General features: G+C 42.2%; 1 protein-coding gene across 1 annotated transcript; it reads left to right on the plus strand.

Annotated features, from left to right (window-relative positions):
* The first annotated feature begins 564 nt into the window (after window positions 1-564).
* Window positions 565-7,435, plus strand: PTS (6-pyruvoyltetrahydropterin synthase). The gene is made up of 6 exons (XM_032838381.1): window positions 565-704; window positions 2,452-2,531; window positions 3,782-3,804; window positions 4,172-4,228; window positions 6,753-6,823; window positions 7,005-7,435. The coding sequence occupies exons 1-6, from the start codon at window positions 616-618 to the stop codon at window positions 7,126-7,128; spliced, it is 444 nt and encodes a 147-aa protein (XP_032694272.1). The 5' UTR covers window positions 565-615; the 3' UTR covers window positions 7,129-7,435.
* The last annotated feature ends 6,983 nt before the right edge of the window (window positions 7,436-14,418 follow it).

The raw sequence follows: 14,418 nt of genomic DNA on the forward strand, positions 1-14,418 counted from the left end.
GTAGGTGTGAGGAAACAGGATTGGTTCACTCCAGAGGTGTCAACGTAGGACAGAGAATCGCTAATGTGTGTGTGTTCACGACTGCATGTGTTCACACTGTGATAAATGGCTTCATGTATGTGGATGATAAAGCTTGAGAATTTTCCTCAGTAGGAAGAATCTTTACAACAGTCTGAAAGTAGTATTGTTTCCGGAAGCCAAGTGCTCCCACACGTGCTCTGAAATTCCCGCTCCTTTTAGGTTGGGCTCAGCCAGTGGAGGTTATTGTAACTAGGGCTTTCTGGAAGGGAGTGGCAGGAGCAACTCAAAGAGCTCTCTCCAGTACCCAAAGTGTGCCCAGGCCTACGTGGCCTAAGGCCCAGCAGTCAGTATAATGAAAGACACTAAGGCTCCACCCACCTTTTCCGACGGGCCGCTGGGAGGTTTGCCTAGCTTATCCCAACTCCGCCTATCCAAGAGGCTCACAGTACGGGACGCCTTACTGCCTCCAGACCAGCAGAGGGGGCCAGTCGCAGCGCGGAGCCGAGAGTGCGTCCCAGAACGCCGGCCGCACTGCGCAGCCGCGGGACGCGCTGCCGTCCTGCCCCGCCGCCAGCCGAAGAAGGAGGCGAGGCGATGAGCATGGCGGGTGCCGGCGAGGGCGGGTACCCCCGGGCGCGAGTGTCCCGTCTCGTCTCCTTCAGCGCGACCCACCGACTACACAGGTGGGGGTGCGCCCACAATGCCCACGGTGAGGGGCGGGGCCCGGGTGCGGGAGCGCAGGTGTGAGAACCGACGCGCGCCCCCGGCCGCCCTGGCGCCACGGTGACGGTGACAGCTGGAGTCGACCAGAGGAGGCCATGGGGGCGCTGTGGCAAACAGAGCCGACCGCCGAGGGCGCGGCCCTGCGTGTGGAACCCGAAGGCTCCCCCGCTGGCTTGCTGCCCTGGAGCAGCTCCGGGGTCGCTCACGTTCCCTAGTGGATCGCGAAGGGTTGCAGTATCTCCCAGAGCAGTTCGCCTAGCCCGGGTGACACAGTGTCAGGGAACATTCGGCAAGTGTGAGCTGCTGTGAGGTGCCAGGAGTGCTAGTCATCGTCACCAGTACCACTACAGCAATCCAGGTGTATACCCTTCTTACCACAGGTGTCATGAACCCAGGCGTTCCCTTTCCTAAGGCAGCCCCGAGAGCAAGGAGCACTGCCGGGATTTGGATCCGGAGCATGGACTGCTTGACTGCACTGAGGAGTCGATGTGGGGGAGTTGTGCCTCTCATTAGCAAGCTCCGCTCTCAGCATACGTCTCCCTGTCTGTAGAACGAGGACTGTAATTTCTAACAAGGGCCATCCATTCATTCACTGGGCAGGCGTTTGTGGCGAGCGTGTCAGGTCTTGCGCTAGGTGACAGGGATGCAGCAGCGATCAACGAGCACCTGACCCCCGCCTTCTGTGCGGAGTGCACCATCTGGCCAGTTTTGTTGAGGGCACAGTGAGATAATTTTGTGCTATGGCTTTGTGAACCGTAGCATTCCAAGTGTAAGTGGATGGGCAGGAGAAAGTGGAGGTGGGGGGGTGGGGAGAAGAGAGACTCAGAAAGGAAGGGGTGGGGTAATAGTACGTTCACACATAGAAGGACTCATTGAAGATGCAGGGTTGATTGGACAGTTATAGACATAAAAATTAAAATTTTTTTCTGCCCAGAATTACAGTTGAGTATTGTAATTTTAAATTTTTACCTAATTTGAATACTGCTCTATGGATTGGTGAAGTCAGTGGGCAGTAGTTCAGGCATAATAATGCAAGATTGTTAAAGAGGAGATGTAGTAGATCATGTAATTATTTTTAAGAAGAAATGAGATTTTTGGAAAAAGTTATTTTATTTTTTCAGTGTTCCAAGACTCATTGTTTATGCACTACCCCCAGTGCTCCATGCAATATGTGCCCTCCTTAGTACCCACCACCAGGCTCACCCAATCCCCCACACCCCTCCCCCGCAACACCCTCAGTTTGTTTCTGAGTCCACAGTCTCATGGTTCATCTTGCCTCTGATTTCCCCCAACTCTCCTTCACCCTAAGCCACTTGAAGACAAGCATCTTTTATCATTGTGTGTCCTTGCCTCGTTTAGTCCACGTCTACTACGTAACGGGTACCCAGTAAATGTATGTTGAGTTGAAAAATCGAAGGCCTTGAGCAGATCAGTTGGAATCTTGCTGTGGAACAAGGGTGTGGACTTCGTTTACACTCATTTGTACATTACTGTAGCCTAATGAGGTGACATACACTGGTTCCTGACAGAAAGTGGAATAAGGAAATGAAGTTGATTTAGGACTCTCCATTTGGTGAGCTAAAGTAATAAACTGTGAAGCTTTTCAAAGGCTAGAGCAAATAATAAATGTAGGGAACAGGGAAAGTGTATGAACTTGTGTCATGCTAATTTTTAAATTAAATTAAATTTTTTTTTTTTTTTGGTCAGCAAATCTCTGAGTAATGAAGAAAATTTGAAGCTGTTTGGGAAATGCAACAATCCAAATGGCCATGGGCACAATTATAAAGGTGAGAGAGAAACTGATGAAATTTTAGCCCTTTCAATAAGGATGAAAGTGTGATCAGCAAATAGAGTCTTAACGAGTAAGAAACTTTATGGACAAAGCATCTTTGAGCCTTAAATGAGAAGTTACATGGAAGCTCAGAATGAAAAAAATCTGTTTCCTTGGTTGGATGTGTCTTAAGTTTCACCTTGCAAGTATCTGCTCTGTTAGAGATAATGAATGGTTTAAATAACACCCCCTTGGTGTTTGTGTGCATAATGAGATTCTTTTGGCACCTACTTCCTTCTCATTACGTATTGCTCAGACTAATGTTAAAATTAGATTGTATTCTTTGAGTAAATAATGATTGACAAAAGGGAGATATTGGCTAGGAATACGCTGTATGGCAGAAAAATATGTTGAGTCTAAAACTGCCTGCAATGTTCCCAGAAAATAATTTATGTGAGTTTACAAGACTTAATTCTTTGAGATAAAGCTGGTATCTCAAAAAACAGTTCTGTAAGCAATGGAGTATCAACAGCATATAGTTTGGTAGAGTAAAAAGATTCAAAAGATGTCAGAAGATCAGAATTTCTAGTTTAGTTACCGCTATACAACTATGATGTAAGTATCATAGTTGATCTATGATATTTATCATTTTTAGTTTGCTCACTTATCACGTAATACCTAATGGTGTTTATATGGAGCTGAAAAAAAATATATATATACAGGTAACTAGTTTGTAAAACACTCTGATCATCACTTTTCAAATGGTTCATACAAGCACTTTGTTAACTTACAGAACATTACCCTAAACTATATATGTTTGTGTGAGTGAAGGGATCAGAATTTTAGGCCCTGTAATGCTTTTGCTTGCTGAGAAAGGTCCTGCCCAGTGTTGGTCCAGCTTGGTGTGTAGCTGGATGTCTTTCTGTACATTTTTTACTTTTGCAGACAGTGATTGAGCAGCATCTCAGTTCTACTTAGTGGACATTCCTACCTAGTGCATTGACATTGTAAGCTGAATGTACACCATTTCTGGCCTTGGCTGGGCTGTTCTGCTTAGCCAAAGCTCCTGCTGAGCTTCTCTGTCTTAGCTGATCTTGCTTTGGTTAATAAAAAGATCTTAACTAACAGAACAGCAGTTTGAGGGAAAATATAAATAGGGCTTTGCAGGGCAGAGATCTAACACTTAAGTTATATTGTTAACTTGCGCTTGGGTGTTACCTGTTGAAAGTCATGTGGTTTTTTGGTATTCTGTTTTCTTTCCCATAGTTGTGGTGACAGTGCATGGAGAGGTACGTGCTGAAAAGATCTGTGTGATTTGTGCAGATTGTGGGCCCTCTCAGCCAGCGCGATGGATTCTGTGTTGAAAAATTCTGTTCAAATCAATATTGCTTCATTGTTGTCCTTTGTGTATGGTGAGCTGCTACCGTTCTAGGCCTTTCCTCTCCCAAAGGGTTATCTTTAATCTGCTCTATGTGGACAGGTAGAAGAGCAGGACCATGAAAGGGGTTCTTGGAGCACCTGGTGTTTCCTTACTGAGATCGATGAATGTGCTGGGGATGAAGGCAGATGTGGGCACAATTGTACAGCCTTTAATAATTTAACAGGTTTAAATATGAAGAGCATATTATACAACATTCACCTTTGTTTACTCTTTAGATTGATCCTGTTACAGGAATGGTTATGAATTTGACCGACCTCAAAGAGTATATGGAGGTAATGTCATATTGGTTGCTTATTAGGTACTGTCCTCTAGGTATATTTGATACCCCCCCATTACCTCCCCAACCAAGTATCTCCAGAGGTTCCATGACCTTGTGAATGGATTTGGGTGTGGGAGTAGGGAAGTAGTTGGAAGAATTTCTCTCATGTTTTTCTAAAGTTGCTTGGGTGATTTAAAGAAAATAAGTCACAGTTATATCGCAGTGATGGGAATAACAGTGACAGGCTCATCTTGTATGTCTTGCTGGTGTATACTCATTCCCTCAGTTTAACAAATTCTGCCTTTCCTTCAAGATACAGCTTTTTCCTTGAAGCTTTCCTTTCCTTCTTTGGATTTTCCTTATGCCTTTGATCATAGATTTAACACTACCCTGTGTTACTCACTCTAGTTTTATCATAAACTCACTGAGGCAGTTTACCATAGGGATAACACAGAAGAAGGAGTTCAATTAGTGACTTGTTGACCATATCATTTTAGAAATCCTGCATTGTCAGAGACTTTAGAGATTATCCAAACCAACTTCTTCATTCCATAGATTAAGATTGAGAGAGCCAAACAGTTCACTGACATGCCTTAGGTTGTGGGGTTAGTCTTTTACAAAGTTGGGAATGGACTTCCTCCTATCCAGCTTTATTCTTATTGTTCCATCATTTTACCTCTTTGTTTGGTTCTTCTCTTAAACTCTGCTCCTTACTCTTTTTTTTTTTTTAAGATTTTATTTTATTTAACAGAGAGAGAGAGAGCACAAGCAGGGGGTGAGGCAGGCAGAGAGAGAGGAAGAAGCAGGCTCCCTGCTGAGTAAAGGAGTCTGACACGGTGCTTGATCCCAGGACCCTAGGATCATGACCTTAGCCGAAGGCAGATGCTTAACTGACTGAGCCACCCAGGTGCCCACTTTGCTCCTTACTCTTGTTCTAGAATCTGACATTTGTCTCATAAAAATGCTATTAATGATCATTACTGCTTCTATGGTACTTATCATCCATATATTCAGCAACTTTGCCCACTCTGCGTGTCTTTGAGCTAAGTACCAAGTACAGAGGTGACTGTGACATTGCCCTTATCCACAGAGTGCTCATGTTACCTTTTTAGGAGGCAAACAATAATAAGTGCTCAGTAAGTTTCAGTTGAATAAATAAATCAGGGGTGCCTGGGTCACTCAGTCAGTTGGGCAACCAGCTTTTGATTTCAGCTCAGTTCATGGTCTTGGGGTCCTGGGATCAGCCCCAAATCAGACTCTGCGCTTAGTGGGGAGTCTGCTTCAGAATTCTCTTTCTCCCTCTGCCTCTCCTCCCACTCGCGTGTGTGCGTGCTCTCTGTCTCTCATAAATAAATAAATCCTCAGAAAAAAAATAATCAGTGAATGAACAGACGGCAGTGTGTTTCAGGTACTTTAGGAAAGCTATAAAGACAGAGTTTTTGCATTTACTGGGAACATAAAATATATATGCACAGAGTGCTGTACAATTCAAGAAAATAGTGTAGGAAATATGAGGCGTCCCATGCAAACATATGACCATGTGCTGGAGGAGAGGTTCTTTGTAGAGAACTCTTCCCCACTTTTTGTACCTGAGGGATACCATGTAATCCCACCAGTAAGAGTTGCTCATCGTGGCTTATAAAGTCAGAAGGGGCCTTTGGAAGAAACTTCAAAAGAAAAGTTGGGACCTGAATTGGAATCGAAGAGAAAACAGGCATTTTCTTGATATCCATGTTGGAACTGCCTTTCATTTGATCTGTTTTAAAGGCTATTCGGTTTAAGGCTTAACTGTTTTTATATGGTTCTGGTTTTACTCAAAAAATGATTATTATTAATGTACCCTTCTGAGAAACATACCATTGGGAAATTAGATTGTTTCACAAATGCTTAGATTTTGTACAATAGCTGAAAGTAAAAAGTGAGGAAAATAAGGCAATTACTGTTCTTGCCACTGACAAAGGAAAACATTATGTTAATATATACACATATTAGGAAGCAACGCTCTTCACGTACTTTTATATTTTTTTCTCCTAAGAGTCCAAGATCTTTCTTAAATTACTCCTCATAGCAGAAATTTAGAACTACTTACATAGTTTAACTCTTAGTCTGCTTTGTAAAATGGTACTCACAGGATCCTTGTCCTAATGACATTGTGGCATTGGGCTGAAGAGAAGACTGTATGGAGAAGTATTTTTAGTAATTAGTATTTTGGTAAGTTTTTGGACAGAATTCAAGAAGCGTTAAACTCAATTCTGAACCGCAATGGCTGGTTACAAGAAAGCTCCAATGAATTCTCCTGTACTTTTTGATTTCTTACGTCTTTGCATTTAGTAATGAGGAGAACCAGTCATTATGGAGATCCGGGCCTTGCTTTATTTTTCAACTTTAAGCATTGCTTAGTGAGACACAGACAGAGTACTTAGAAGTACTGAGTTAGTGGCTCACTGATGAGGTAAGGTTTAGGGGCAAAGATAGAACACTTCAGAATTTGAGCCCTAAATGGAACGAGTGGTGTTTTTCCTTCGTCTTATATGTAGGAGGCAATTATGAAGCCCCTCGATCATAAGAATCTGGATCTGGATGTGCCATACTTCGCAGATGTTGTAAGGTGAGTGTGACCAGCTTTCCTTAGTAGATAGTAAGAAAGAACAATTGCTGTCAATAGCTGTGTGATTTCTGAAGTTTTGTTTAACATTATGTTTTAAATCTAGAATTTCTGTTCTCTATAAATATCAAAAATGAAATTTTATTTATTTGCCTTTGATCTTCTTTCCTTTTTTTTTCTACAGCACGACAGAAAATGTGGCTATATATATCTGGGAAAACCTCCAGAAATTTCTTCCTCTGGGAGTTCTTTATAAAGTAAAAGTGTATGAAACTGACAATAATATTGTTGTCTATAAAGGAGAATAGCTTTTAGGGGTTAATACTGTAGAAAGACTAATTTCTTTCCATATTTGAAAAAGGTCTTTATATACCCTTGGACTATTATGAACTCATCACATACTTGTTATACCTCCACATTGTGTTTGGAGTGCCTTACTGATTGAAATCATTGTGCGTAAGACCTGTTGTGAATTCAAATCTATCTTAAAACCAAACTTGTAAAACATCCTGAGTGTCATTTAGAGAGTCTTTTATTCATAGATTAAAAATCATTTCATTTTCAGTAAAATGTTGTGCGAAGTTTAAAAGTAAAATAGATCAATTTTTGTTTTTCCGTTATCTCATTTTTAGTATTCATTTTTTTCTTGGTATAATATGAATGGCAAAAATGTTTGTAAGACTTATAGGAGGTGAAACATAAAAAAAAAATACAGGTGGCCACAGAGTCCAGAAACCAAGAACATATACTTCTTCCTTGATTGCTTCTCGGGTATGTAGAGACACAAATTTATTCAGTGAAAATCAGACAACAAATCACCTTGGTGGTGCATTGTTGGTGGATGTAGCAGGATTGGTGAAAATACCGCTTTCGTGCACGTTGTTCAGTGCAGCTTGGCACGTCTTGTTGAACCAGAAATTGCTAGTGAGGAACAGCACGTTCTTTGAGCATTTGTTGGAGTATCATTAAACTATTTATTATGTATATTTGTCCGTGTTTCCAGACCTTATGGTCACCTGAACAGTTTTAATTCAGAAAACTGAAGAATAATCACATATGTGAAGTCCTATTAAATTAACCTGAAAAGGAATATATTATACTGTAATATGTCTCTTATATACAGTTTTTCCTAATTGATCCCATTTTGTTCTGATCATTAAACTTACACCTCCTTAAGTTGAACTATATTCTTGGCATCTGGTATCTTCATGACTAAATCTGCAAGAAGGTATTTGCTTGCTTTGAACAAAGAACTGTTCTCTCTTGTGTTCTCATTTGTATCCTAAACTTCTTAAATGTAGCGTTTTATTTTTCATTTTTCTCTTCACGTAGCAGCTAGTACACAATGGATTCTCAGAATGTTGATACCGAAAATAGTAAAAAGATTGTGCAATGATTACAATACTAGAAAAATTTTCAAAGGAGTACACTTTTATTCTGGAGAGTTAGTAACCACAGGGATTTTATGATAAATTTCATTAATCAGTGTCCACTTAATTAAATTTGAATGTGTTTTAGTTATCAGAAACAATTTTTGTTATGTATTCATTGTTTATGCACCACACCCAGTGCTCCATGCAATACATGTCCTCCATAATACCCACCACCAGGCTCACTCAACCTCCCACCCCCATCCCTTCAAAACCCTCAGATTATTTTTCAGAGTCCATAGTCTCTCATGGTTCATCTCCCTCTCCAACTTCCTTCAACTCCCTTCTCTCCATTTCCCCATGTCCTCCATATTATTTCTTACGCTCCACAAATAAGTGAAACCATATGATAATTGACTCTCTCTGCTTGACTTATTTCACTCAGCATAATCTCTTCCAGTCCCGTCCATGTTGCTACAAAAGTTGGGTATTCATCCTTTCTGATGGAGGCATAATACTCCATAGTGTGTATGGACCACATCTTCCCTATCCATTCGTCCGCTGAAGGGTATCTTGGTTCTTTCCACAGTTTGGCGACCGTGGCCATTGCTGCTATGAACATTGGGGTACAGATGGCCCTTCTTTTCACTCCATCTGTATCTTTGGGGTAAATACTCAGTAGTGCAATTGCACGGTCATAGGGAAGCTCTATTTTTAATTTCTTAAGGAATCTCCACACTGTTCTCCAAAGTGGCTGCACCAACTTGCATTCCCACCAACAGTGGAGGAGGGTTCCCCTTTCTCCACATCCTCTCCAACACATGTTGTTTCCTGTCTTGTTGATTTTGGCCATTCTAACTGGTGTAAGGTGGTATCTCAATGTGGTTTTAATTTGAATCTCCCTGCTGGCTAGTGATGATGAACATTTTTTCATGTGTCTGTTAGCCCTTTGTATGTCTTCACTGGAGAAGTGAAAGACAGGATTTTTTAAAAATAATTTTTAAAAATTTTTTAAAAAAACATATAATGTATTATTAGCCCCAGGGGTACAGGTCTGTGACTCGCCAGGTTTACACACTTCACAGCACTCACCATAGCACATACCCTCCCCAATGTCCTTAACCCCATCTCCCTCTCCCTACCCCCCTACCCCCGGCCACCCTCAGTTTGTTTTGTGACATTAAGAGGAAAGACAGGATTTTTAATTCCCACAGACACCATGCAAGGTGGATATTACTCCCATTTTGCAGATGAGAAAATTAAAATTCGAGCACTCAGCAAATAAACAGCAAACTGAGGGTTTGACACTCAGGGTCTGTCTGACTTCTAAACACCGACTCTAAAAAAAAAAGGGTAATGAGATTATGTATATTTGAGGATTTTTTTTGAATAGATCTAATCTTGCAGATCTGATATTACATTAGAAAAATGTTTTTCATAGTAGCGTGGGTACTCCAGGTGTATGCTGTTCGTGAGTTACTTTGAGAGAACATTTTTTTTTAACTTGCTCTCCTTAGAAAAGTGAGAAGTCTGTCTCTCTGTCTATAAAACTGAATGGGTGAGTAAAGGAGGGCAGGACTAAAGAGAGTATGTAGGTGATTTTCTTATGTCTTCTGAGAGCCTGCAGTCAGAGACCCTGTTGAGCTGTATTGTAATTGTTGGTTTACCCTTTTGTGTTCTTACTACCCTGAATTCCTTGTGGGCAACGTCTTCATTCTAAGCAGAATATCTGGTAAATAGCATTCAGTCATTTTTTTTATTGTTAATTGTATGAATGACACGTTGGTAGAAACTTGAAATTTTGTAGTGCCCTATACATAATGGTCACTTGGTAAATGTTTCTAGAATCAAATAACAGTGAGAGTTTCAAAGCTTGAATTCTGGTCCTCGTCCTGTTATTATTCAGGTGTCCCTCTCTTCTCAGAGCCTGGGTTTCTTTACCGATAAAATGAATGCTTTCTGAAGTTGCTTCTGCCTATTTTCAGATTTTATATCTCTATGATTTTATTTTATTATTTTAAAAAAGATTTTTATTTATTTGACAGAACACATGCATGAGTGGGGGGAGTGGCAGGCAGAGGGAGAAGCAGGCTCCCCGCTGAGCAGGGAGCCCAATGTGGGGCTCGATCCCAGGATCCTGGGATCTTGACCAGGGCCGAAGGCAGACACAGGCAGACACAGGCCCCCCATGTCTGATTTTAAATACCAAAGTAGTACATGTTAAATTAGGCAAGGGAGAAGATTATCATGGGATGGTAGGGTTTGGAAAAGCTTAGTAGAGGAGGTTGGTCCTGAATGGTCCTTGAAGTGACCTGATAGGGTGGGTGGCATTTGGAACTCAGGAGAAAGGAGGGAGTATGTACTGAGCAGGTACGCTTCCTTTAGTGAGGATACTGGTGGGAATGGACCAAGTGTATTTGGGATAGAGCGAATAGATTAATCTTAATAGAAGGGTGCTGAGATGTGAGTGTGGAATGGGGAGCTAGCTTGGAAATAGGATGGGCACAGCCTGGGGGCCTGGAATATGAGTTTGGTTTTTGTGCTTTGAGAACTAGGGAGCTGTTGAAGTTTTTATGTTTGGTTTTTAAGGAGGATCACCAGCCGGACGCAGGGAAAGAAGGAGACCGGTTGCAAAGCCATTGTGGGGATCCAGACGTGAGGTGACGGTGGAGCAGGACGGTGGAGCACCAGGGGAGGAGGGCAGAGCTAACATGGTGTGGAGCCTGCTCTGGCCCCAGGCGTTTTCCTCAGGACTTTTTATGTTACCTCATGTTATCCCTGCGACCACCCCGGAAGGGGAGTGGGCTGGTTATCTACCGCTTCATAACAAATTACCCCAAAATAGTGGCTCAGAACTGCACGTTTATCATTATTGTCACAGCTTGAATGTGCGAGAAGTCTGGATGTTTCTTTGCTGGGACCCCTGGCCCAGGGTTACTAACAGGTTGCAGTCATCTCAAGGCTATAGTGGGTAGGGTCAGCTTCCGGCTCACTCATGGGGTTGTTGGTTGAGTCCTCAGTTTGTCCCTCCCTTTCTTGCCATGGGGTCCCCTGCTTAGAGCTGCTTCAGACAGGGGAGCTTGCTTCCTCAGCATGAGCAGGTGAGAGGACAGGGGGAGGGAGTGCCAGCAAGTGAGCACGCGCCCCAGCACGGTGGAGGTCACAGTCTTGTGACCTGATCACATTTCTAGATTTTGTTTCTTAGAAGCAAGTCACTAAAACCACCCACACTCGAGGGAGGGGATTGCACATATATTCTAGTGTGCAAAGTGTGACGAGGTGGACAGCAGGAAAGGTGGCTGGGGAGGTCAGTGGGGGTAGGGGAGGCCTGTCATCCCCTTTTTGATGCCCAGAATAAAACGCATTTCCTTTTGCAGGAGTGAAATATTTAAGCAGCAGTGGTTGTTTCCAGTGGGCATGGTGGGTTTTGTGGGTACACATACATAGATCTTTAAAGCATGATTCTTGAAATCCACACCAACTCTAAGGTAAGAAGTTGAGAAAAATTATACTGACTGTATCACTATGAACAGAATGACCAGAACACAGGGGTCATTATACAGCCTGAATTGATGTAGTATTACCAGTGGGTTATAAAAATGGCCAGAATATGATCAGTTGAGTATATACAGCCACTCATAGCCTAGATCTATGGTAAGTGTCCCTTTTTTTTTTTTTTTAAACTCTAAACTTTTACATTCCTCTTGGAAATAGAATTATTTTAAAGATGGGAAACAGATTGTGCTCATTTCACTTTTGTTTTGTCTGGGATATTTCTAGCCTCCCTTGCATATAGAAAAATCATTGTTAGTTTCACACAGTTTAACTTTATAGCAAGATTCTGTTGCAAGACACGTTTGGAAACTGTCCCAGATAAACACTCTCTTCCCATAGCTGCAGAGAGAACTGCTATCACCACAAAAGAAAAGTCAGGGAGGGCGGGTTGTGTGCTGGGAGGATTTTCAAAGCGGCAGTTCAGCTTTCAAGTAGCTCATCAGTTGGTTTGCTTCCTTCAGAATCCATCCACCCAATCCCTTGGTATTTTGTCACCATCGAGACAAGAGTATTAATCATTAAAAAGAAGAATTAAAGCACTGGCCTTTCCTTCATCCCTCCCTCCCACTGTCCTTCCTTCCTTCCTTCTTTCCTCCATCCTGCGCTCCCTCCCTCCTTCCCATTCCTTCCATTTCCTTTCCTTTCCTCTCCCGCTCTCTCTTCCTTACTCTCTCTCCTTCCTTCCTCCTCTCCCTTTCCTTTCCTTCTTCTCTCTCTCTCCCTCCCTTCCTCTCTTTCTTCCTCCTCTCCTCTCCATCTTCTCCCTCTCTCTCGATTCCTACCTTCCTCCCCTCCCTCTTTACCCTCCCCTTCTATCCCCTCCCTTCCCCTCCCCTTCCCTTCCCTCCCTTCCTCCCTTCCTTCCTTCCTTCTTTCCTTCCTTCCTTCATACCTACCTACCTACTTACCTACCCACCTTCCTTCTTTGTTAAAGAAATAATATCCCAAGGTTATATTCTCCAAGATGCCCAAGAAACAAATCCTCAGTACATCAGCCCAAGTTCACCTTCAGGCAGCCAGTTCATCAGTGAAAATTCCCAATATTACCAATATTAGTAAAGTATGAACTCAGTTTAAAGACCTTTTTCACTTTTCACAAATATCTTAATAAATACGAGCACTGTGGCTGATGACAACCTGAAGAAATAGAAGGGCTAGTGTTGTCTTTCACCTTTTAAAGGTTTAATTTGCTTGCAGAAAGAACCATAGATGGGTAGCGAGGTGTCGCACGGGCATCAAAGTTAACATCACCTAAAGTGAATTTCCAAGTCCTCCTTCAGACTTATTCTTCCACCAGCTCCCCCCAAAATGCTGCTGCCATCCATTCATTTTTCCAAGCCAGAAATCTGGGACTTGTCCTGGATTCCTACCACTGCTAATCTATCAGAAAGTTTTACCAGTTCTATCTCTAAACTATGCAGTGATTTTTATCTCTCTCTCCATTTCCAAGGCCACTGCCCCAGGCCAAACTGCCACCATTTCTTGCCTGGATTATTGACACAGCCTTCTTGCTGGTCTTCTGCTTGCAGTTTGGTTCTCTTCCACACTTGTTTAGTTCTCTCTTCTCCCTGTTACTCCTTGAAAGCTTCCTCTTGATTTTAAAATAGAAACCAAACTTTATGATCCATGTGACCCAGTCACGGCCTTTTCCTAGTGTCCAGCTGGGGAGCTGGTCCCATTGGCCTTTCTCAGCTCCTAAAGCACACCACTTTCATTCCTGCCTCAAGATCTTTGTATTTTCTGCGTTTTTGCCTGGAATGCCCTCTACCCCCACCTCTCACCTCTTCCTAAAACCATTCATTTTTTCGATCCCAGCCTAAAGGTCCCCCTCTGGCAGAAGCCCTCCTTGCTCACTTGTGTAGGTAGAAATCCTGTTATTTTCTATTATAATACCCATACACTCCACTTTCTTGAAGTCTCAAAACTTTTATCTACATTTCCTTTTGTCTTATTTATTTGCTTACTAGTTGACTGTCTTTCCCAATCATGTAAGGGCCAGAACCCTGTTGTCTTTTTACTTTTCTTTCACCAGGACCTCACCTAGGGCCCACTACCCAGCAGGTGCTGAATAATTAGTTATTGGTTGAATAAAAGTACCTGCCATCTCTAAAGAGCTGGGTGATCCTGGTTTGGTAAAAATTTTGAGATTTAATACCAAATTTTTCAATTATGCTTCACGTAGGTGTTATTCTTTATGTGTTTCCACTTAGAGAACAACTACCACAAAGTAAAATAAAATCCCCTAAGTACATCTCCAAACCTGGTTATATGGCTAATTTTATCTTCCTGGAAATTTTCCATTCCTGCTTGTGAACAAAATTTTTTAAAATTTTCAACTATTTTATCGAAAAATAAGTCAGAATCAAGGACCTGAATCAAGGATCTTTTGGGAAATTGCTGTCCTCATGGCCACACCATCATTAGTAGCCACCCTTACACGTGTTCACTGACAAGGTATTCCCTTAATAACAGGATAAACAGTCGAGATTGGTGGGTAGTTTTTTTTTGTTTTGTTTTGTTTTTCAGTGTTTCAAGATTCATTGTTTATGTACCACACCCAGTGCTCCCTGCAATATGTGCCCTCCTTGATAACCCACCACCAGCTTGTGGAGAGGAGGTTTGCCGAAGGCAAAGAGAGCCTCAGCTGGTATTGCAAAAAATGCCTTTTATCAT

Source organism: Lontra canadensis, unplaced genomic scaffold (assembly GCF_010015895.1).
Source record: "Lontra canadensis isolate GAN:19392208 unplaced genomic scaffold, GSC_riverotter_1.0 scaffold104, whole genome shotgun sequence".
Classification (NCBI taxonomy): domain Eukaryota; kingdom Metazoa; phylum Chordata; class Mammalia; order Carnivora; family Mustelidae; genus Lontra; species Lontra canadensis.